Below are 25,791 nucleotides of genomic sequence, written 5' to 3' on the forward strand. Positions count from 1 at the left end.
TTTAAATGTTCCCAAATTTTCAGCTTCAACCACATCGCTGGGAGTTTGTCCCAGATTGTTAACACAAAAAGACAATCCTTTTGTTTACAGTGAAGAATAGCAATCCACTGTCTCTTTCTAATCCCCTACACTGTCGCATTTGTTGCATGTGGTTTCTATTTTGGTGGCTCGCCTTGCTCACGGTTTGTGTTTAATTATCTCTCTCTTAAAGTGGTGGTTCAATCCCATTCATTAAAGTGTTGAACTGGGTTGCGTGGCCCATCGTTAGGCAGTGTGGTTCTGTGTCGCATTTGTGTGTCTCTGGGTCTTCTCTCTACTTTCCTAACACCCTCCACCCCCCACACACATGCAAATCCATATCAGGTTTCATGTATTTTCTGTGCCTGACATATTCTATTCAACTGCACATTAATTGTGTAAGGTGTTTATGTGATTGCTCCAAGTTGCCTGTATGATAACACACAACAGCACTGATGGGTCTCTCATCTGAAGCATGGCGGTGGAGAGAGAGCCCTCCCGGTGTCATTCAAAACCAAAACAGACGTACATCTTTCTTTACACTCTCCATAGAAAGGGTGAAACCTCATTGTTGAGAGTGCTTGAAGTAAGATTTATTGCATTAAACCACAGTCATTAACATCTGAATTCTCCACACAAAGAAATGGATCTGTGCAATGCAATTCGTTTTGACATACTCCATCTTCTAAAATATGTAAGTTTCCTTAAGGCAACTATAACTATTTTAGAACTATAAACATTGCATTGTTAAAATGATCATGAATAAAGGCATTTTTAAATTACCAAATAGCTGCAACAAAACTGAAAGGAGTAAAGAATGTGTGTGTGAAAATATAAACATGAACAGTATTGCTCGAGGGGGCAGCCAGCTTTAACACATACAGACATACAGGAAACCCCATTTACAGATATGGAATACAAGTTTCAAGTGCAATGTTGATCATATGTTTTCTTTAATTTACTCAAAAGGATCTGAGTAAGTACCTTTGTTATGTTCCTCTGTCCAATCCACATTTTTTGTCTTATTTGTAAAGTTTGTTTTTCTTTAACACTGGCATTGCAGTATTTATTGAAGCATATTGTTTCTCTGTATTTTATATAGAAAGTGTAATACATAAATCGGAGTTAAAGAGGAGGTCTAAATGGTATTTCTGTTAAAATATAGACATGCACTAAAAATTAATGTGTTTTTGTACTTCATATACTAGGAAACAAAGAGAGAAGGCTGTGTGAAACATGAGCTGTCCCTTAAGCAACAGCAAACTGTATTGCATAACTTAACAAAAACAGTTTAATATTAGTAAAATAGAGAAACTTTATAATATGATCAGCTGTGCATAATAGAGAGTTCGCACGCAAGCAGTCTAATATACTGTATAACCCAACGAGCTGAAAAAAGCAAGTTTTGGTAACTCTGGAAAACGAACAAGAAAACGCGGGCCAAAATCCTTTTTAAGCGATGAGGTTTTAAAAGGTTTCATTTTTCAGCTTTACTTTAGGCAACTTGGGAGGGTGTTCGGCTGCCGGCACAGCAAAAGAGTGGATGTAAGGGCACTTTAAAACAACAACATTTTCAGGCATCAATCAACTTACAGTTGACCATGTCATAACAATTGAGTTAAATAATGGGGAAACTCTACTGAATTATATAAATAATCTGCTGCTCTGAAATAGAACAAGAATGGCAGTGCTCCCTGGGATATTCAAGTATTTCATGAATATACATGGTCTCCAGCAGTATCTGCACAACAGGTGCACGAATATGACACCTAGTTAAGAAGCAGCTGGAAAGTGGAGAGCCCTCAAACGAAGTTAAAAAATAAGAAAAGAAAACTGTTGAATGTTGCTCATATAAATAGCTACTCAAGAAAAGTGCATGAAAAGGCTTAACATGTACATAAACCACCTAGTCTGTAAGAATAATGTTTTTATTTTTATTTTTTTCTGTAACCAACAGCTAGTATGGTTTAAGTTATTTAAATTAAGTACAAATATAAATGTGACATGTTCCTATGGCAACATTTTGCTGGTGCTTTGTTTCAGAATTTAGATGTTGTGGAGGAAATTCAAAAATTTTGGTAATTAAAAACAATGTCTCTGCCCCTGGATAGGAAATCCATAACAGGGTTCTGATGCCCTGTCTTTTGCAGTGTATTACTAATGTGAGCAGGAGCCCTGATTTCCACAAAAATACTGAACCTGCTGTCTGATATTTCTCTGTCCATGCCAAGGTCATCTATCATTAGAAAAACAGCCCAAAAAACATTAAGTGTCTATGGTAGTTGTCCTCCAGCTCACATTCCCTGTACATTGAGGTAAGTAATATCATTTTCCATTTGTTTTGGGCATTTTACACAGAAAACCTAGAATAGCCATACGTTATACTTTAATATCACAATAATGACATGTTCTACAGACAGTTTGTTTCTAAAGGTTTTTTTTCTAAATTACCAAACTAGTTTGATTTATTGAATTTCACTCTTCTTTGTTTTTATTAAATCCTAAAGAACGACTTCCATTAATAGTAAGACATAGAAGCCCACAGGTTACTGAATAGTGTTTGATGGGGTAAAAGAATATTAAAACAACATTTTACCTCTGAACAGTAGACCAACCACATGTTCCTCAATGTGGTGAATACAATTCTGAATCGCATGCATGTAAGAACTGAACAAATACCACAAAAAAGCAACCAAAAAGCTAGGCCAAATAGTTTTTTCCTGGTAACTTACTGGTTGCTGAACAATAGAAGAAACATTTCTGACTCATACTGTCGGGAGGAACTACTGGGATATAAAGCTAATTCAATATTGTACATCATGCACACATTAATATGTAGGTCCACCCATTAAGACTGTTCTCTCAGGTTAGCTTGCACAGAAGGTCAGTGTTAGGACAGTCTTTGCAGGCTGTCCACTCGCCAAAGAGACAGAGAAGCAAACGAGAGCCATCCAGCTGCCAAGTCCCTCTCAGCACTAGCAAGTTCTCTGTCGCAGTGGTTCACTTTTACACTTTTTTTTCTTCCCCCTCTGGGAATTATTTAAACACTAAACAAACACAGATAGTCACTACGATTCTTATTGCTTGCAGACTCGGAGATGAAAAGACTGCTTTCTTTCTTTGTTCCTTTTCGTTTTCTCCCCGCGAACTTGAAATGGGCAAGAAGGGAAACTAATGCAAACCACTCAGCGCAAAAAGCAGATGATAATGGACACATGAAAGCGCCGCAGAACGCACACTATTCATCAAGCTAGTTAAAGGTTGCCTGATTGTGAGCCAGGATCCTAAATCACTGCCATGGCCAACTCTGCCCCCTGAGAACAGTGGAGTCTTCTGGTTTCCATGCAACTGAATGAATTATTTGCTCATATTTTTATATTATTTTTCCTGGTCAGCAGCCAATGATGGTATAGATACCCTTGACTGTAAGCTATTACATCTCGTGTGCGATTCAGCAACAATGATTCATAAAATATATAGTATTGTATAAGAATAAAGACAATTGTAGCATAAAAACCTAGTCAACATGTAGTATAAGCACATGAATAAAGCCCTTGGAGAAGTTTTGTGATTGTTAGAGACCTTACCCTCCTTTACTGGTAATAAGAGTCTTTAAATATGTTATTGAAAGAGACCCCGCTACTCCTGATAGAGCCCATGGGAGCCCAATAGTATTGAAGCCTCTGGGGGTCCAAGACTATGAATATAATTTTGGGGATTACTGTGCTATTGAGTAAGCATCTATAACCTGTGTGATAGCATTGGAGTCCCTGGATAGAAAGTCTATGCCCTCTTTCTTGCTTTACAGCCTGGAATTTCATCTACACATCCTACCCCACAAGTGGAAAAATATATTCTAGAAATCTGTAGAAAATTAAAAATAACTAAAGTAAAATAGGTTGGTTGGATAAGATCCTTCTCTCTTGTAATAGTCATCCTAAAATACTGTGTAAAATTATAAACCGTCTCCCACGAGAATCGGTTATCCGGTTCTGATTGGATTATTCCAGATCACGTAACGGCCAATCAGAATACAGGATCGTCGAGTAGCAACATCCGTGAAAGTCGTATCTTGTGAGTTTCACCCCAAAATACACAGCAGTTTATAAGATGTGATAATTACAGTAAAATAAATACATAAAAATAAATTGGAGGTTCAAAATCTGGGCGAGAAGTGGGAAACGAGCTCGCCAGGAGTCTTTCCATCAACATTTTGGAAACGGCATTACCAATTAAATAAAATGGCAGTAATGTAAAAATCAAATCGATTAGTTTGCGCAGTCCGACCGCAAGCGAGGCGGATAGTGATGACGACAACACTGGCAGCTGACGTCAGGGAGGCCATGGCCAAACATCTGGAGTTCACAGTTATGAGAAGAAAATACCTGACACTTGGAAAAGGTAATCTAAAAGTCGGCAACTGAAGAAATGTATTAAATGGAATAACAAAGATTCTATATAATATATATTTTTAAATATCTGAAAAAATCATGAAATGGGAAGAGGCTTTACTGTATCTTCTTTAGCTATGTTGATTGATTCTGATTGGGACCTCAGCTATTACAGTTGAGGTAGGGGGCGGGGCTTGTGAGTGACTGCAGGTAGGCATTCCTACACTGGACAGGTTTTGCATTCGGATGCGTATTCAATTTTCATTATTTTGACAAAACTCAGAACGTGCAGACATTAAGCGCTTGGTAGTTTGGTTGGGAGCTTAGCCCGCCTTATATTTTTGTGGCTAACATAAATACTTCTACCCATGGGGGATTGCCATTGCTATTTTAAATGTGTAGTATTTGCTCCTGGCAACCTTCTCTGGGTTTGTTTGGGGTTGTGGGAACATTTTGTTGTGTTACATTCTTACATTGGTTCAAATAACTGTTTGGACATCAAAACCACTTACTGGAGATATGTTGTTTTTTGTTTTTTTATACATAATTTGTTTACATTTTTAAAGTACATAATTTGGAATGTAATGGATTTCCATCTTAATATCAAGGTCCCATTCACATTGGGTTTAAGACACACTAGTTGTACTAATGCTTGTTGTTCACATAGTTGGTCCTGGCACTGATACTGCATATTCATTATTTTCTAAGGGCATTCAAAGCACAGATACAGGGCAGGGCCTGGGGTGAGGCTCCCTATTCTACATTGTAGTGCTGCTTGACACGGTCATGTGGATTGATCTGAAAGGCTATAGCTCCTAGTGTAAGGATAGGGATTACACAACAGCCCTTTGTGCTGTGCCCTTGCTTTATGTCCTGCTTTGACTACACTCGATACGCCTGCCATGTAAATTGTGTTACCCCACAACAATAAAGTGGGATAGGATTCCTTCACAAGCGTTCAAGGCCGTCGGCTTTTGTTACACCAGCAGTGATAAGATATTCATTGAGGAGGTTTAATAGAAAGCGTCCCCTTTTCTTTCTCTTTCATGGGGGAGTTTTCTACAAGGACTCAATTTAGGTCAGCTGTCAGTCACACTTCATTGAAGGGAGGCAAGAGGTTAGTTCAGAATAGGTCGATACTCAATGCACTTTCATTAACCTGTTTATGAGTAAGGTGAAAGAAGAATACCCATTTCATTCAGTATTAACTTATTATTATCTTTTAACACCAACAATACTAGTTTTATTTAGCGCGGGGGGCTTCATTATGTTTTGGTTTGGAGATGATACAAGGATGCATTTATACTAAATACTCTTACAACTCCACAATAATAATGTTTCCATCCACAGTAACACACATGCAAAGACAGAGACATACACAGATGTGTCCATGTGGAGATAATAAAACACTACACCACTTATTCCACCTGAGCTCCAGCGCAGTTCCCGTTGCCAGCTCCTCTCTGATTGGATGATTGAGCCCCCGTGTACGCGCATCACATGGGCGCGCCCGGGCCCAAATGGACCGTGCGCGTACCCGCCCGGGTCGTTGCCGGTGACGGGCACGCGCGTTCCCATCGTCTAGTCCGCATAAGAAGAGCTTTGCAAAGATGAATTAGAAGAGAAGCGGCTGTTTTAACCTCTCTCTCTCCCTCTTTCTTTCTTTCTGTCGCATGCGCTCTACTGACATCATTTTGACTGCACGAGCTAGTGCCTGGCGTTCCAGAATGCAAAAAGAATCTCTGGCGGAATATACATTTACATAACAACTGTAGCTGCTAGGGAGAGAGAGATGACGACGGGGAGAAGCACTCGCAGGCACTGCTTTTTATTGCATGTTAGAAAGCAAATTGCACGTCAGGTGCCGCACAGCTGGGTTTCGCTTTAATACGGGACACTAACTTTCTATGCACTTTTTTGTTGCCCAGCTGTGCTGCGACAATATTGATGCTTGCCCTGCAACCGAGAGACAGACGCAATAATAACGGTGCCTGGTTTGGCCGTGCACTTAGGAAAATAACTTTCTGCTATTCCGTGGAAACTGCAAACAAGCCAACAAACAAAACGATAGACACGTTATTTGCTTTCCCTTTCTTTCTAACGCCGTGGAGAGTGGGGGGCTTTTTTGCAACCGGTTTTATGTAGGTCGGAGAATACTGTATTGTGCAATTGTGTGGATATATAATAGGCTGTTGCTAAAGCCGCAAAATGTATGCTGGACGTAAAAGGAGAAAACCCGTGCAAAGAACGTAAGTGCAAACTGCAGCTTAATAATATGTTTCAGTGCCATATAACTATCCTTGTGTAGCTGTTTAATTTCCCCACACCGCCCCCTCATCCCATCACCTGCACCTGCCCTTTAACTTTCCGCACCCTTGGACTGGGGGAAAAGTGTGCTATTACGAAGTTTTCTCCGCCCAATATATATATTTTCCATAGGCATTGCATAGCACAAGATGCATTAAGATAACTGCCCGCATACGCAAACAATGCATACACACAATCTTCTGGAATTATGTTACATGTATATTTTATTGCATGCAGTTATTTTAAATTAATTACTCCATGTATACACCTATGCTTCCAATATAGGCTAAGTCCCACTTCTTTTGCACGACTGTGCTTTCGGAAAGTAAACTGTGTTGTCATTATTATTTTTATTATTATTATTATTATTATTTCCAAAACATTGTATTATTTAGAATACAGTCTGTGCGCAAGACGGCAAGAAATAATGTAGTTTGGGGGAGGGGTCTTTCAATAAAATAGAGGAAGACCAAAGAAAATTAGGCTGCGTCCAACCGCAGTGTCTCTGTATTTGTAACGCAGGTTTAACACATACATGTATCTTCTGCAAGGAATTGTATTGGGTTGCACTGGTATAGGATGCAAGCTTTCTGCCAAAACCTTCATGTTCACCCCCTTTGCCCTTCTCTTACATGTATCCGTAATATGAATCATGTGCAGCATATGTTTATGTTACTTAATGATCAGAAACATGTTATATATGCAAGTATAACTAGGATGTTCTGTAAGTAGGTAATAAATCACTTTGTTACATTAATAATTTGTGACATTATTCTTGGTTATGATTCTGTCAAAAACATGTTTTAGGAAAGCATTATTACCTGCTTATTATTATATATTATTATGTAATATTACATACCACGATTGATGTATTTTCCTCTTTTAATATAATTATAAGAACAAAATGCAACAGGCACTCCTTCTCACTCTCATGAGTATCATTGTGACAATCTAATTAGTTTCTAAAATTCAAAAGGGAAAACAAGAATGTATTTTTAAAAGCAACAAGAAGGGAAAAGCTTGAAACTGTTCCAACATCCATTATAGTCTGCTTAAGCAGGATACATCTGTAACTCACATACTGTTGCAAAATGTGGAAAGGATTTTAATTGAATGACAAAAGTGTAATGAAAATGGTTTACTGCCGACATAAGCCCTTGTGTGTGTGTGTGTGTGTGTGTATATATATATATATATATATATATATATTTGGAGCCAGTAGGAGCCATGTTTGTATCTAAATGGTTGTGTAAATTGTGTATTTGTATTATTTATTTGTCTTGCTTGTCTGCCTGAACCTAATGTTCCATTTATTTATTTTTTTTTTGGTTTCAGGGTAAAAACTGCCCCAGCGGAAGGGGTAAAATCAAACCCATCGAAACGTCACAGAGACCGACTAAACTCGGAGCTCGACCGCCTCGCCAGCCTTCTACCGTTTCCCGAGGAGGTGACGTCCAGCTTGGATAAACTCTCCATCCTGCGGCTAAGTGTCAGCTACCTGAGGGCCAAAAATTTCTTCACCAGTGAGTGTTGCTTTCAATGTGTTCTTGTGTTTCCATCTGTCTGGTTTTGCAGGTCTGGTTTGTTGTGAAAATGACCCTTTTTGTATTATCGACACTGCCTTTGTGAAATTTGACATGAAGTTCTGCTCTTTTGGAAAAAAATCTAACACAAAACATCCATCTTAATCCCCCAGCACACCCAGACATATCATACTAAACAATTTTGATACAAGCTAACAAAAAAATGATGTTAAGTTGCTTGTGGTCAGTTTACTTTGCCCCTAATGAAAATATTTTGGTTAATTTTGGTTTTCTTTGGAATGGTTTATGCACCAATCATCAATGCACTTGCAGAAGTTTGTTTCAGGATATATACATGTATTAAATAAACTTCAGAACTACTGCATATAATACAGAAATACAATTGCACACATAAGATTACCTACCAATGCCGATAATAAGCCCAATAATAACACCATAACTTCATAGGTGACTGAACACCGTCAAGGGTCATTGGCGCATGGCGTGCACAGGATTCCTCCGCCCGATTGGGGGGGCACTCGGTCAGTGGTGCACTGACCCCTGGGACATGCAGACCGAAGCTGGCTGGTACCATAGCTCAGATCCAGTCCGGTGAACTGGGGGCGATAGGGCACTTTCTTTGTTGGGTTGGGTGGTTGGCTGTTAATGGATGAGCCACTGGGGATCTCTGCTTTAGGCATTTAGGCATTTACCCTATAATAAGTATCAGGTTACATATTAATTTGTGTTCCAATTTGGTAGATAAGGAGAAAAGGTATTGTAACATTTTTTTGACAACAACAACTATATGATATATATTTTTCACAATCTGCAGTATATATAGGCATGTTTTTTTATTTTATTTAAAACTAAAAACAATGTCTTACAATGGGAAACTAAGTGTGTTATTTTTACTTTGGAATAAATAGTAGGCTGTGCTCCCTATATGTTTATACTGAAATATAATTATATTTGGTAGTATGTATGTTTTGTTGTTTGTTTCATGGGATTTCGGTATTTGAACTAGGATTGAAGTTCAGCTTTTGTACATTTCAGCTAGAATATACATTTCGTATTTTGTGGTTTTGGTATTTTTTAGAGAGTTAACAAAATCTGCTTAGCAGATTATTTGATCAATGCCTAGAATGGAAAGTTAGCAGGTTTTTAAAGGATTTGACTATTACTTATGCAATATCTATTCATAGCTGCTCTCAATGTGTGCATATATATAAGGTACTGGCTCTATCCCAACAGTAATGTAAAGAAAGAGGATAATTAATTGTGTTTATACAATAATTATATTAAAATATCAAAACAATACATTGTAGGATGTAGGATTTATGGCATGATCCTTTCAAATCATTTAAAATAATTTGTGATATGACAAGGAATCTTCTAAGAACAATTTGAAACCTGCATCTTCTCACATAATTTTATCCTTGAGAAACATCCTGAATATTTTATGGATGTTACAACGTCGGCAGTTTTTTTTTTTTTTTTTTTTTTTTTTTAAGATTTAAAGAGAACCTAAACAAATTACACTCGTGATGTTTTCCTACAGTTTGGAGATATAGTTATTATGTGTCTCCTAGGAAATACTAGCTCATCTCATCACACTGACAGAGAACAATATATAAGAAACTAAACAAAGAAAAAGATGTAGCGCAATGCAGGCATTGGATTCTTGTGAAGCATTAATAATTTTAAAAAAACGAGCTTAAAGAATTTATAAAATGGAGGCTGGGAAATGTTTGTTTAGGACTGTAGATTTTAAAATGGCTGTTGAAACGTAAAGGAATGAAGCACAGATTCTGGTATTTGTGTGTCAATATTGTAAAAGCAGAAGCAAAAGAAAAAAAAAGATAAAAGATACAAACATGCATCTCTGAGTGCAAATGTAGGTCTTGTGTAGTGAACTATTACAGCTGCAAGGAAACAACCTTTAAGGTATAATGTACTAATGCAGAAAGTATATCAGAGGAGTGAATGGTTAAACCTTTAATACATTTTCCCCAGCTGAGTAAAAAAAAGACTAAAATTTCCTTGTGAAAGATGGTAAATCAGTAATCCCAAATTATAAATCTGTTTTTCAATTGATAAAAAAATATGAAATTGAAATTGAAATGTACGTTTACACTTTTGTGTATTTGAATGCTTTTGAATGCACACAAAACGAAAACTCTAAAAATAAATGTTGTTGTTATTATTATTATTATTATTATGGTGTTATTATTATTTGAATTATTTTTTTACACCATAATAGTTTAACTGGATGTACTATGTGTAAAAGAGATCTATCTTCGGTTTATATTGAATGTTAAAGTCATTCACTGACACAATATCAATATTTGAGGCCATCTGATTACTTACAAAAAGAAGGAAAAAAAGAAAAGGAAGATGGAGGGAATGCTCCCAGGACAGGTGAAGTAAACATTGAATTGAGCAGAAACCAAAGAATGTGTCCGTGCATAACAATGCGTCCCTGAACTCCTGCATTTTTAATGGTGAGTCCAGGCTGCTGAACATAAAGAGTATTGTACAAGATCAGCAAGAGAGAGAGTCTGCACTGTTTAACAAACACAGTGAAGAGGCACTTTAGACGAACACTGCGGGAAGCCTGTAGGGTTTTGTCATTCTATTTTGCAGCAGTCTATATTTTCACGTCTTTATATATATAAATATCTCTCGGCACATATTTATATGTATATTAATAGACTTTTACAGTTTTTTAACATCTCTTTGCATCTCTGTGTGCACTCCAAAATATTAGTCAAAATGGTTTAATTGTTTATGTAATGCAATTATGTTATAAGTGGATAATATTTATATTTATGGCATTTCCATCAGGTAACAAACAGAATCACAAGCAAGCAGCCAAATCCACGTCTCTTTTGTTGCGCTCTGCACAGTGTACTCTAAGCACATACTTATACATCATTTTTATGTTTATGACTTAAATTGCAGTAATAACCAAGATGTCTGTTTTCACTGGAATATCATTAACACTTTGCAGTTTTATGATGCTGGTATACTGTGGAGCTGGAGTCTCGTAAGGAATGCAGTACTGATATTTGTTTTAAAGGAAGAGGAAAGCAGAAGCATAATTCACTGCCCCTCTTTTGACCTGAGTTAGCCAAGTGATAATAATATAACAATAATAATAATAATAATAATAATATGTATATAGTGTTCTTAATTTGGTAGAAAATCAATGCTGTGGGGGGAAAGAACATTGTTTTCTTCCTGGTCTACCAGAAATATGTTGCTGAATGTTGAACCTGATGAAAACAGAATGAAAGAATAATAACTTTATGATGGTCTAAAGTCACCACGAACAATGACATTTCAGCCCCTTCCAAATTCTGAAATATATTAGTGAATAGATCACAAATACCACACTAGACAGCTGAACTTTAAATAGGGCAGCACAGAAAGGATGCTGCTGTGATAAGACAGTCCCCTGTGTTGTTTTATTGTCTTAGTTATTATTTATTAACGCAGTTGTTGTGCTGTCGAATTATGAAATAGCCACAGACGTAATTAGATAAGTTTAATTTCATTCAGCACCCATTACAGCTAAAAACTATCTGCCACATCAATGCAGCAATGTATGTGTTCGAGCAACTTTTGCACTTTCCTTCCCCTCAGTCCAAACACGAGCATATGTGTAAACAGTGAATGCAATTTGGCATTCTGGGTATTTGATCTGTTTCTTAGATTTTACTGAATCAGTACTGTGATTCGGGAGCAGAGCATAGGGACATCTATTTTAAATCATCACATTTCTTTCATAACCCTTTAAATGCATAACTTCTTGTATATTTCAGACAGATATATGATCATTCTCAGACTTGTGTGGCCCAATGTTAGTTGCAGTGGGCAGTTTTTGCCATAGTTTGACAAAAGGAAAATAAGGACCATGGTGTCTTAAAAACATAGTGCATTCGAATTGTTTGCAGAAAGCAGAGAACTAAGGATTTTCAGTGATTTATTTCTTTATTTTGTAATCATTTTGATTCTGTTATTTTCCACTGTACCTTCAAGTGTATGGTACAGTTGAAGCCGAAGCATTTCACTTTTTGCTATGAAATGGTTTAGAGTCTAAAGCTGATGAACGAAGGCAGCCCATTGCTTGTGGTTGACCTTTAGAAAGAGAGAATGTTTCACTGTCAGAAACAATGGGAGTACTATATTGAGAAACTTGGGACCTTCTCGTAGACAAAATCACAAAGGCTGAAAGCACGCTGCTAATGGGGTATGGAAACAATCCCAGTTCTTTCAGTTTGATGAAGAGACAATTAACGTTAATTGGCTAAGAACTAAACTCGTACAGAACACCTTGACTTTGGAGCCTATATAGCTATATTCTTATAAAACTGAAGATGCAAAAAAGTCCAAATTTTTCTGCTGTGAGTGTACTCTGAATAAATATCCCTGCCCAACATAGACGCTGCTTGATGTGGCCCATTAATCCATCTGACCGCCTCATTCTTCCTAGCTGGCTTGTCTAAACCACTGAAACGTCCGCTCCTCTCCCCTCGGGATGTGAAAGCTGCCCCAGTCCTCGGCTTCTTCTGAGGAGCTCACTTCCCAGCGCCCCTTCTGCGGGGTCTCTCCATCGGAGAATGACTCGTCAATACATAATTTAAACAAGACCCTTTTAATAAAGCACCGCTTTCTATAATGATTGTTTGAAAGGTACAGATCCCCTCTTAAGGGTGACTGTACACTGAACCCCAAAAATCACGATGTATATCTATAAAAATGAAGGATGTAAAATCTCAGACAAATAAAGTGAAGGAAATCTGAGCCTGATCCCTTCTTCAGTATGAACTGGGCAGCCGTTTTAAAAGAGTGGAAGAAAATGTCAGTGTTTCAAAAGTGGACAAATCCTTTTATTTTCTTCCTTCAAACTTTTTTTTTTATTACTCAGTCGTATATATTTTCTCCTTTTATCAGTTTTTGTCTCATCAAGGATTGAACTTGACGAGCTAGTTTTTGGACACAATGTCAGCACACACCCACTTACAAAATACATACTTATTATTTTTAACCCAAAATGTTAAACTTGTATTTAAGAAATGGGTCTATTGTGAACAGCCCTGCAGTTTTTTCAGAATATTTTGATTTAACCCTGTAGATTTTAGTTTGTCTTGAGCAGTCAACTCTGCAAACAAAGCTCTAGAGAAAAAGCCCCTCTTAATCCCTACAGCAGGAGCAGTAATGGAGCATTTTGGCAGGACTGAATCATCACTTGTTTCCCGTGGCACATTTAAACGCTAATTATCTTGGTAAAGTAACAGCTGGACACAGTGACTGCTGGTCTGCGTTCCAATTAAACATAGAAAACCCTGCCATATTAATATGAGCACCAGAGGCCTCCCTGTGTTCAATGCCTGGTGTGTTGTTGCAGGTTTATTATATCTGTGTCAGGGCTCCCCGTTGGGTTGTGTTTTATTGTTTATATACGGCTGGGATCTGTAAATCACACATGATTACCTTTGACCTTTCTGCATTTGGGTTAAGATGCATTGTGGTTAATTGGTTGATTAATACAGTATGAAATGTAAAATGACTCAATTACTCCTTCCCGAGGGATGAAGTGAAATAAACAAATTAGTTAGACCTCATCTGGAATACTGTGTACAGTTCTGGGCTCCACACTTCAAGAAAGATATTGCTGCTCTAGAGGCAGTTCAGAGGAGAGCAACCAGACTTATTCCAGGTCTGAAGGGAATGTCCTACTGAGAGACTGAGGGAACTGAACCTTTTCACCCTGGAACAGAGGAGACTACGTGGGGACTTGACCCAAGTCTTCAAAATCATGAAAGGCATCGACCACATCAAACTAGAGGAGCTTTTCCAGATCAGCAGGGACACACGCACACAAATGGAAATTGGGCTTCAGGGTATTCAAGACAGAAAACAGGAGACACTTCTTCACACAGAGAGTTGTCACCATCTGAACAAACTCCCCAGTGATGTGGTTGAAGCTGACAATTAGGGAACATTTAAAAATAGACTGGATAAGATCCTTGGATCACTTAGTTATTAATGGACACCAAATGAGCACAATGGGTAGAATGGCCTCCTCTCGATTGTAAACTTTCTTATGTTCTTATAAATGCCAAAGTCAATGGTATTAAATTGCACTGAACTGCTTAACAAAAAAGAATACATACATGCGTAAATAAATTAAACACAGAAATTTGTAAAAAACTGAGATCAGTACCTGAACATGGACAGCACCAATTGTGATTTTAGACCAATCGTTTAGCAGAGAAATGGCACGACAATGTGACATGCTGTTATAATGTCTGTACTGTAGCTGCTACTCCTGTAAATCATCCCTAAGGAGATTAAATAAACGGGCACAAACGCACACTTCCCTGCTGGAACTGATAAAGAACTCCCATGTCCACACATTTCCCGTTGCAGTGTACACATTGTATATAGTGTAAAATGAATTCTGAACAATTTCCTCACACTTTCTTTATGTCCGGGACAGAGGAAATAGCACCACACTGACAGCTTGCTTTAACTGCAGCTGGGCAGAAACGTATTTTATGTCCCGTGAAGTGAAACACTGACAGAATTCTACGCAGAAGGAATCAGAGAAGAGATGGAGACGACATCAAAGCTTTTAATCATTCTTTCATAATGACTCATTATTGTAGAGAGTTTGGCCCTGCTAGTGGGAGATGTTTCAGGCACATGAAGCCTTGGTATTTTTGAAGTATCTAATTTTGGTTAACACCGAGGGAAAATATTTAAAGCACATTATGTCACCGAATACCCACTTTTTTTTTTAATGCTGCACTGTTTGCTTTAATAGATTTGGGCTTTGATCAGTGCCTTGGCATGTACACAGGGTGGAATTGGTGTCCTTGTCAGCCTGTCATGCCACACCACAGCCAGAATCTGCAAAACCCAAGTGTGCAGACGTAGATGTCTTTTGAGTTGTTTGTAATGGAAACACATTAGCATTGCGTCTTATGTTGCTCCAAGTAAATACAATGCCGCATTACCTACTGAATCACTCACTAGATCTTGGTACATTTGATTTTTGTTTTCTTAAACACATCTGTATTTGATGCAGTGCAATCACTGTCGTACTGCAGAAGCTGTGTTTTGAATATGGCAATACTTAATCTTCATAAGTTCTGTGATGCAGCAAATAAGTTGTCATTGGAGTATATATAGGAAATTGTCAAATAGTCATTGATGTCAGTTTTCTGTGTTTATACTGAAGTAATGAAGATAACACGGACAACAGCCCTCGCTCTTTGGACATCATTTATTTATATTCCACCACCACTACAGGAAGCAAGAGCGGGTGGATCCAAGATGGCTTTCCACCACAACACCTGTGCAGACACAACTCTTTTGGCGAGTGTTGTTACTTTAGAATTACGACATTGTTCATCAGTTACACATTTGCTTTCTCTTCTTTACTTATTAAGTGCTTTTTCTATTTGTTTGATATAATATTATCTTTTCATTTTTGTTTTCATAATATTGTGTTATTTATTGTTAGCAGTTTTACAACTTAATTAATATTTACTATAATGTACATTTTCTAGCACTATGTAAAGCACATGACAGAAAATTGCATCAGTCCTGGTCTTTATTTGTGGGAGACTCATGCTCAATGCAAGTGATTTGGTATTTGTCATTTACTTAACAACTTTAGGCTAATGTCTTTCATAATTGATACAAAATTTCAGTGATTTAATATTTAGATACCGTTCTGTTCTTCATTAAGGGGAATTTTGGGGGCACTCAAACCAATCGAAGATGGGAAGCAATATGGGGATTTAATTTCCTTTGTACAAGATGTCGCCTAACGAGACATTTTCAAAGAACGAATTACGCTTGTATAAAGAGGGATTATAGTCTTTAATTTCTTAAACCACAGTTTAAGAAATAGATGTTTGCATAAAAATACAAAACAAAGGAAGACAAAAAAATGTGAAGGCTTAAAGGTAATACCTTACATCCACACTAAGGAGTCTTTGATCTCTTTTATATGAGTGAGATATGCTTGTTTTTTCACAGCACAGTCAGTGGTTTCCCTTTTGACGCAAAGTAGCCCCCTAACCCCCGATCTTTGATTGTTACAGTTTTAGATTTCCTCAGCAAAATGGTGTCTTCATAGTTTTATTATGCTTTAATAAGCTCTAGTTTGGGTGATGCCGACAAGACAGTATTCACACTGTTAGGAAGAGAAAGAAGGGTTGGGAGAGAATATATGTTTAAGCTTTGAGAAGATTTTGAACTGCATTGTCTGTGTTATGATAAAACACTAATGTACCGTTTCTGCAGTTATGTGGGGCATCAGCAATTTGCTTGCTGGAAGGGGTCCAAGTGAAGATGTTTGAGGGTGAAATACAGTCCTCTTTTGTTATGCTGTAAAACAGTTCATTATTTTTGGGAAGAAAAAAAAATGAATTGCTCAATAATTAATAGCAGTGACCACTGTCTTAAGCAACACCCCAAAGTACGTGATTTCTTTCAGCAGATCGTAGTAGAAATTGTGCATATTCATATCATTGTATTGGCTGGAATTGATCAATGAAACTGTGCATCCTTTATCAAAATAAAGGGTTAATAAGGGGCATTCCGAATGAAACACACTGAAGTTTCATATAATCTAGGGGTTAACCATGTGAATAGCATATTATGCAAAAACTCTGTCACAATATCAAAACCCACCACAAATTTGTTTAAACGCGTGTTAACATTACACTCTCCTGCAGGAAATCCCTGCTTTGCGCACAGTATTTCCCGTGGGAGATGCACAGGCAAATACCTCTGTGAAATTGAACATCGTTGTATTCCAGGCTTCTTTGTTTTCTCTTGCATCCCTCAGTATGACTCCTTTCACAGTTTTCTCATTTAGTCTTTATAGTACTTTTTTCTTTTTACAACAGAAAAACAAATAGGATACATGCAGTATGATTTCCAAGGAACTGATTTACTACAAGGAATTGAATTAAATAACATAGTGTGCACCTTTCTCACTGTAAATGTTTTGTTTCAAGACATTGAGGAATCAGCAGTTACAGCACATGTTCAATAGGATTTATATTTGCCTTCCCACTTCAATCATGTGACCCGAGCAAAGCCGATGAGATGGACAGCAAACATTCCAATATCTGTAATACGGACCAAATAGTTTAACCAAAGATCATTTAACCTATACGACTGACTATACAAGACTAAGAAGAATATAACTTGGAGTTAAAAATACAAATAAAACAGCAGAATCAAGCAATGTATTCTTTTGGTTGGGTATTCACGTTTTTGTTTTTGGTTAGGAATTGGTTATTATTGTATGGGAGAGAGAAGAAACGGTCACTTCATCAGTGCATGTTACTTTATTAAGTTCTTTATTAATTTATACAATTTTAAAGAAAATAGAAGTTTGTTTCTAAGTGGTTATGGGAAACATATCTAACTACATAGGCTGTGTCCTGTAGGCTTTGAGGATTTATAACAGTTCTCCGATGTGCACACACAAAAAAGTACATTCAGATCATTTGTGAGTTTTGTACAGTAGACTGCCACTGAACAATGGAAAGGAAAAAAATAAATCTGGTGTAATTTATAAGCTGCCCTGCGTGACAATCTGCCTGTCAGTCTCATGTTGAAAAAAATGAAAACTTTGTACTGTTTAGTCCAGCTCAACAATAACCCCAAGAGGAGGGCATTATTTACACTCCAAATTAGTGCTTTCCTGGAGATCTTTCTTCTCTCTGGCATGACCTTATCCCCAGGAGTGAAACCAGACTCCTTCTGCATCATTTACAAAACCAACAATGTTATAGTAATTAGAGATCTACTTAGTTTCCAGCAGAAGACAACTTTCATATACTATTTAGCATGAATACTAATAGACAATAAAAATAGTCTTGAAGGATTAAAAAAAGAGCCCATTTCCTTTCAGCCATCTAAATGCTATGCTGTCAGTTTGGTTCACATCTGAACAGAAATGCTTTCTCAAAAAAAAAAAATTCAGCTTTGGACTTATGGAAAAGGCTCCTCTTGTCCTGAATTGGCTCGTGTGGATTGAACACGATACACAACCGAATGTTGTAAAGAACATTGCAAATTTAAAGTTGTATTTACACTCAAACTTCAGGTTTTCATTAACAGTACAGTGTTCGATGATGGTGGCCTTTTGTTCATTTTCGCCAATCAGAAACATATACCATCTGAGCACTATTTGCTTAGTCTGTCATCATTCCCAATTCCAAGAGCTGCAGCCTAGAAACCTCAAGTTTGTGAAATATAATGGTGAATCAATATAACAAAAGGAAAAGTAACAAAAGTAATTGTATTCTTAGATTACACATATATTAATAATATTTATATTACAAAATACAGTACTTTGAACTGCCTAAAGTCAGATGATCATACAAAATGCTTTCCCTTGGTGTAATATGTGAGTACATGATGGGTATATTAGGATATGTGTTAATGGTTATGAAAAATATTAATTTTACAGGGAGCAAGCGGGGGCAATAATACAAATCTGAAACTGAAATGTATACGGAAAGATACAGAATATACAGTCATATAGCCTGAGTTCCATCCGCTTGTTTAATTTTGTTTGTTTGTTTGATGTAAATCGGTTTTCTTGCCTCCAGAATTCTTACTCTTATTATCTTATTATTATTCTTACTGTCATTATCTGATTTGCCACAGTTTACTCGATATGTTTGCAATATTCAGATGCTTTTTTCTAGTACTGCCACCTACTGCAGTATTCCTGAAAGGATTGTTGTACTGCGGAAGATAAAAACATTCGTTTTTGTTTTTTTTCTGATCGCCTGGTTTCTTGGGCTGTGACTTGAATAAATCATTATTTTAGAGTTTATTTTCTTTAGATCGCTTGGTTTGTTTTGTTTATAAAGGAAAACAATGTGAGTATAGTCTGAATCTATACTGGTGGGTAAGCTTTTAATTCTGTTATCATTATACAAGGCCTTGATGATAGCTTATGATCAGTGATGTGTTTTAAAGGGGTATAATAATCCTAAATCCCTTTATCTCTGTCAAAGAGTTATGGGTCTCTACTGCTCTAATGCAATGGAGAGAATTTCTCAAGTGCAGATCATAAATATTTCTCCAGAATAGTTATGTTGTCTGGAAGAGCGTATACATAATTTTAAACATTGCTGATAGAGAGCAGTTCCATGCCATGTTCAATGAGAAGATACAGTCTTAAAAATGGAAAGCAAAAAGTTTGTTTTTAAAAAGCCATGTAACTTAAGTGGCAACAGCAGAGAGACACGGGCACAGATCCAACACTCTGCTGGTATGCACCATCATTACACAAACCCCTCGCTCCTGCTATCAGCTTCTCACGTGTTCACAACAATACCCTCGTTTATTTTGGCTAAGCTAGCTCCCTTCCTCAACCCCCCCCCCCATGTGTAGGAAATTAGCTGCTGTATCAGACAGTGTATTCAATGAGATGCGAGGCCTCTTGCGTGAGTAGGAGAGGGAAAGTAGCCTCTGCCAAGAAAGCTTATGAAACTTAATTGCTTTGCCAGCTTTTAAGTAAACTTTAAGCATGATGACAATGTGAGCCAGAGAGAGGCTTAAACTTGAAATGGAGACACTGGCTACCTTTTTTACTCCTCTTTGTTCCTCTTGCTTGAGTTTTACAAACACTTTAAACCAGAAGAGGCTTTAATCTCAGTCTTTGCAATATCCCATCCATTAAGACCTTGTCCATTTATCAATCTGTGTCACACTTTTTTTTTATTTTTTTCCCCCGTACCAATTAAAGCTCATTAAAATCAGAGGAAACGTCACCCCAAAGTACAAAGGCAAAACTCCTGTTCAGAGCTGTCAGAAGTGATTGGTATCTTCTGATACCCATTACCCCTTGACTGTTCCAATAACAACAAAAGTGGAAGGATAGGCTTCAGAATGGCAAGGATCCATATTTAGCAGATATAGAAATTATAAACTGTAGATATTCACAATTCTTCTTAATTACCTATGTAAAATAGGTCATATCAGGCAACACCATAGAAGCTCAATGTAGGCTTTTAGTTTTAGTTCCGGTCTATATGCTGATGTCCTACTTTGTAAATGTTAGACAAGTTGCAAAATTATATTGTTGAAAATGTCAAGATAATAATTTACAAGAAGGGCATAATATTGGTAAAAGAAACTGAAAATTACCAGAAGTTCAAAATGAGGTCTTTTTTTTTTTTTTTTTAATCACTAAAGGAAATTTTGCAATATTTTCGAGCTGTGGTTTCCTCGTGTTTTTTTTTTTTTATCAACATACTTTATTTAAGCATCAACACAGCCTTTTGCTTGCTTGGTACTATTTTAATAATTACATCCAAATTTTTATCAATGGCGTATTGAGGGAACTGAACCTTTTGGAACAGAGGAGACTACATGGGGACTTGATTCAAGTCTTCAAAATCATGAAGGGCATCGACCACATGAAGCCAGAGGAGCTTTTCCAGATCAGCAGGGACACACGCACCCAGGGACACAAATGGAAATTGGGCTTCAAGGCATTCAAAACAGAAAATAGGAGACACTTAAATTTTGGAATATTTAAAAATAGACTGGATAGGATCCTTGGATCACTTAGTTACTAATAGACACCAAACCAGCGCAATGGGTCGAATGGCCTCCTCTTGTTTTTAAACTTTCTTATGTATGTGTACAATATTGAAGAGAGAGTTTCATATATTTAATGAAAACATTTATTTCCTTTTTTGGCAAAGGATTTTGGGTCACACTACAGATGGTGACATCCAGAGTAAAAAAATAAAAACAGCAGCTACTACAGTGTTGTTACCACAGCAAATACCACACAGTCACTGTGGATGTTTTATGATTTTGGCACCATGTAAGATGAACTGCTGGTCTAAGAGTTTATTGGAGTCTTGGCTTGCTTAGATGTCACTTGTTAAGGAGTATTCATAAGAACAATTAAGGAATCAAATGCATTGCTGAAAAAGTAAACAAACATTTATGGAGTTTAATGTTTTCAGTTTCTGGTTTGCCATGCACGATTAAATGGAAACATACAAACGAAGCATCAAAACATCTTTTATATCTTAACAGGTCCTGTGAAAAGTGTCTCGTACTGTTTAAGAGATGTTATGACGTGCAGTTTGGGTGAGAGGACCACAAAGTGAATCTCTTATACAATAATACCATGAGACATCTTTCATTCGACCGATTACATTATTACAAATCAAAGAGCTTTAGGATTAGACAAATCCTTACAGTAAAAAAGCATTTATTTTAGTTAAATGTAACAATCAACTCTATTTAAAACTATTTAAAACATGTACGTCTTGTAAAAGTTGCATGAACAGGATTATATTTTGTATACAAGATCAGAGATATAGGAATTATTGGAAATACTGCTCAGTGATTGGCTGGTTTCTTATATGTGATTTGTAATCAGGATTGTGGTGCCAAAAGACAATGCTTGGCTTATGAGAAACATAAGAAAACACACACGTATACTGATGTTCTCAACTTGAAACTGCTGCTTTCAATGGATTAATTCATATATCCATTACATACTGACCCCTACTGCACAGATGAATAGTGTGGACAAAGAAAATAAAAAACACCTTCTTTGGATTCAGACTGATTGTAAATGCCAATGTTTTGTAATCAGACATAGTAAGACCAGAGTTAAATTTGTATCCAAATTGAAAGAAATCAATTGCTTATCTATATGCATGCAGCTTTCAAACACAGAATATGGCACCATCCAAACAGATTTTTAAGATAATTATAATTTGCAATCAGCAGAATGAATTTGAGGATGAGGCAGAAAAATACTTTTAAAACAAATTATATGGATGCTGCACAGTTGTATTTTGGTTGAGTTCTGCTTCCTTTGCAATTAGTCAATTATTTTAACAAAATCCTTGATATATACAGCAGCCTCGGAATGAATTCATATCCTTCATGAAGTATAACTAAAAGCTGATTCAGCAACATGTATGTATTCTGTTATTTTTCTTTCTAGAATGTGTTTACATTTACTTTATTTTTATGTTACACTACACCCTTCTGACATCCCCTGGCATCCACACATTTAATTGGCCTCAGCATCACATTGTTCTGTGTTTCCTTTATTGTCTGCTTTATTGTTGAGCAGATGTTGAGGTCATGCAGATGTTATGGTCAGGTGTCAATAACAGATGTTAGGGTAATTTCTTACATCATATATTGCAAATTACGTGGCACCTGAATAAAACATTATTACTTATTTCATAACATTTATGTCTTTGCTGTAAAATAAATCTCTGACAGGATGACTCAAGAGTCTGTAAAATACTAAGGTTTGCAGCTTGGTGAATGTATAGTAGAAATGTACATGTGCTTAACATAAATCTCATCTGAAGACATATCCGTAACCCTCTTAAGTTTCAAAATAGCACCTGGAGTCTCCTTAGAGAAAATGTAATTTTACAGAAATTATACTTTGTTTTTTTTTTGCCCCGGCTGCTGAATTGTATCAGTATTTATTATGATTTCAATTTATGCTTTCTAGACCCAGTGTCTGAGTTTCGAAAGTAAAATAAATGTTGTGAAATTGCCTTGTAAAGCAAGAAAGCAGAAAGGATTGTATATAGCTGTTAACAGAGGTATAAAAAGTAGTCGTAAGTCTTACTTGAGTAAAAGTAAAAATATTCTATCAAAAACTTACTCCAGTAAAAGTAAAAAGTCTCCCATTCAAACAGTACTTGAGTAAAAGTAAAACGTATCTTCTTTCAAGAGTACTCAAGTACCAAAAAATAAAAGTAAATTAAGTGAATTTGCATGTGTTTGTGTGTGAGCCTTATGAAGAGGCATGCAAGAGATTAATTTGCTGTTTTAATCCAACATTTAATTTTCAATACATTTATCAAGGTATTTTATTTGTATGGTTCCTCAATTTTATCTTGAAGAAAACCACGTCCAACAACAATAAATGTTATTTAGGCACATACAGTGGGGGGGAAAAAGTATTTGATCCCCTGCTGATTTTGTACGTTTGCCCACTGACAAAGAAATGATCAGTCTATAATTTTAATGGTAGGTGTATTTTAACAGTGAGAGACAGAATAACAACAAAAAAATCCAGAAAAATGCATTTCAAAAAAGTTATAAATTGATTTGCATGTTAATGAGGGAAATAAGTATTTGACCCCTTCGACTTAGTACTTGGTGGCAAAACCCTTGTTGGCAATCACAGAGGTCAGACGTTTCTTGTAGTTGGCCACCAGGTTTGCACATATCTCAGGAGGGATTTTGTCCCACTCCTCTTTGCAGATCCTCTCCAAGTCATTAAGGTTTCGAGGCTGACGTTTGGCAACTCGAACCTTCAGCTCCCTCCACAGATTTTCTATGGGATTAAGGTCTGGAGACTGGCTAGGCCACTCCAGGACCTTAATGTGCTTCTTCTTGAGCCACTCCTTTGTTGCCTTGGCTGTGTGTTTTGGGTCATTGTCATGCTGGAATACCCATCCACGACCCATTTTCAATGCCCTGGCTGAGGGAAGGAGGTTCTCACCCAAGATTTGACGGTACATGGCCCCGTCCATCGTCCCTTTGATGCAGTGCAGTTGTCCTGTCCCCTTAGCAGAAAAACACCCCCAAAGCATAATGTTTCCACCTCCATGTTTGACGGTGGGGATGGTGTTCTTGGGGTCATTCCTCCTCCTCCAAACACGGTGAGTTGAGTTGATGCCAAAGAGCTCGATTTTGGTCTCATCTGACCACAACACTTTCACCCAGTTCTCCTCTGAATCATTCAGATGTTCAATGGCGAACTTCAGACGGGCCTGTACATGTGCTTTCTTGAGCAAGGGGGCCTTGCGGGTGCTGCAGGATTTCAGTCCTTCACGGCGTAGTGTGTTACCAATTGTTTTCTTGGTGACTATGGTCCCAGCTGCCTCGAGATCATTAACAAGATCCTCCTGTTTAGTTCTGGGCTGATTCCTCACCGTTCTCATGATCATTGAAACTCCACGAGGTGAGATCTTGCATGGAGCCCCAGACTGAGGGAGACTGACAGTTATTTTGTGTTTCTTCCATTTGCGAATAATCGCACCAACTGTTGTCACCTTCTCACCAAGCTGATTGGCGATGGTCTTGTAGCCCATTCCAGCCTTGTGTAGGTCTACAAACTTCTCCCTGACATCCTTGGACAGCTCTTTGGTCTTGGCCATGGTGGAGAGTTTGGAATCTGATTGATTGATTGCTTCTGTGGACAGGTGTCTTTTATACAGGTAGCGAGCTGAGATTAGGAGCACTCCCTTTAAGAGAGTGCTCCTAATCTCAGCTGGTTACCTGTATAAAAGACACCTGGGAGCCAGAAATCTTGCTGATTGATAGGGGATCAAATACTTATTTCCCTCATTAACATGCAAATCAATTTATACATTTTTTGAAATGCATTTTTCTGGATTTTTTTGTTGTTATTCTGTCTCTCACTGTTAAAATACACCTACCATTAAAATTATAGACTGATAATTTCTTTGTCAGTGGGCAATCGTACAAAATCAGCAGGGGATCAAATACTTCTTTCCCTCACTGTATCTGGAAATTACTTTCATTTGTATTCAATATTAACAAAGGGTAACATTGGGGCATTTATATAATAGTCTATTTTCAGTTTTCTTAGCAAACTCACTGTTCACACACACACACACACACACACATGCACACACACACACACATCCCAAAGAGTTGTATAATAAAACACAAAACTAAATAAACAATATCAAATATGTACCCCTGTAGTGATCACATTTGTCATAATGTAATCTGTTGCACTGTGGTGCAGGAGACTGGGTTTGAATCTCTAAACTCCCCAGGATGTTAGTAAATTATATATATATATATATATATATATATATATATATATATATATATATATATACACTCACCTAAAGGATTATTAGGAACACCTGTTCAATTTCTCATTAATGCAATTATCTAACCAACCAATCACATGGCAGTTGCTTCAATGCATTTAGGGGTGTGGTCCTGGTCAAGACAATCTCCTGAACTCCAAACTGAATGTCTGAATGGGAAAGAAAGGTGATTTAAGCAATTTTGAGCGTGGCATGGTTGTTGGTGCCAGACGGGCCGGTCTGAGTATTTCACAATCTGCTCAGTTACTGGGATTTTCACGCACAACCATTTCTAGGGTTTACAAAGAATGGTGTGAAAAGGGAAAAACATCCAGTATGCGGCAGTCCTGTGGGCGAAAATGCCTTGTTGATGCTAGAGGTCAGAGGAGAATGGGCCGACTGATTCAAGCAGATAGAAGAGCAACTTTGACTGATATAACCACTCGGTACAACCGAGGTATGCAGCAAAGCATTTGTGAAGCCACAACACGTACAACCTTGAGGCGGATGGGCTACAACAGCAGAAGACCCCACCGGGTACCACTCATCTCCACTACAAATAGGAAAAAGAGGCTACAATTTGCACAAGCTCACCAAAATTGGACAGTTGAAGACTGGAAAAATGTTGCCTGGTCTGATGAGTCT

The 25,791-nt window shown here is 37.3% G+C and overlaps 1 protein-coding gene across 1 annotated transcript in view; it reads left to right on the forward strand.

Moving 5' to 3' along the window:
• Positions 1 to 4,579: 4,579 nt before the first annotated feature.
• Positions 4,580 to 25,791, forward strand: part of ahr1b (aryl hydrocarbon receptor 1b) — an 85,934-nt gene continuing 64,722 nt past the window's right edge. Inside the window, exons 1-2 of the mRNA XM_066688013.1 lie at positions 4,580 to 6,658; positions 8,052 to 8,239. Coding sequence (XP_066544110.1) covers positions 6,618 to 6,658; positions 8,052 to 8,239 — 229 coding nt within the window. The 5' untranslated portion in view covers positions 4,580 to 6,617. The remainder of the gene's footprint in view (positions 6,659 to 8,051; positions 8,240 to 25,791) is intronic.

This window comes from Amia ocellicauda, chromosome 16 (genome assembly GCF_036373705.1).
Source record: "Amia ocellicauda isolate fAmiCal2 chromosome 16, fAmiCal2.hap1, whole genome shotgun sequence".
NCBI lineage: Eukaryota > Metazoa > Chordata > Actinopteri > Amiiformes > Amiidae > Amia > Amia ocellicauda.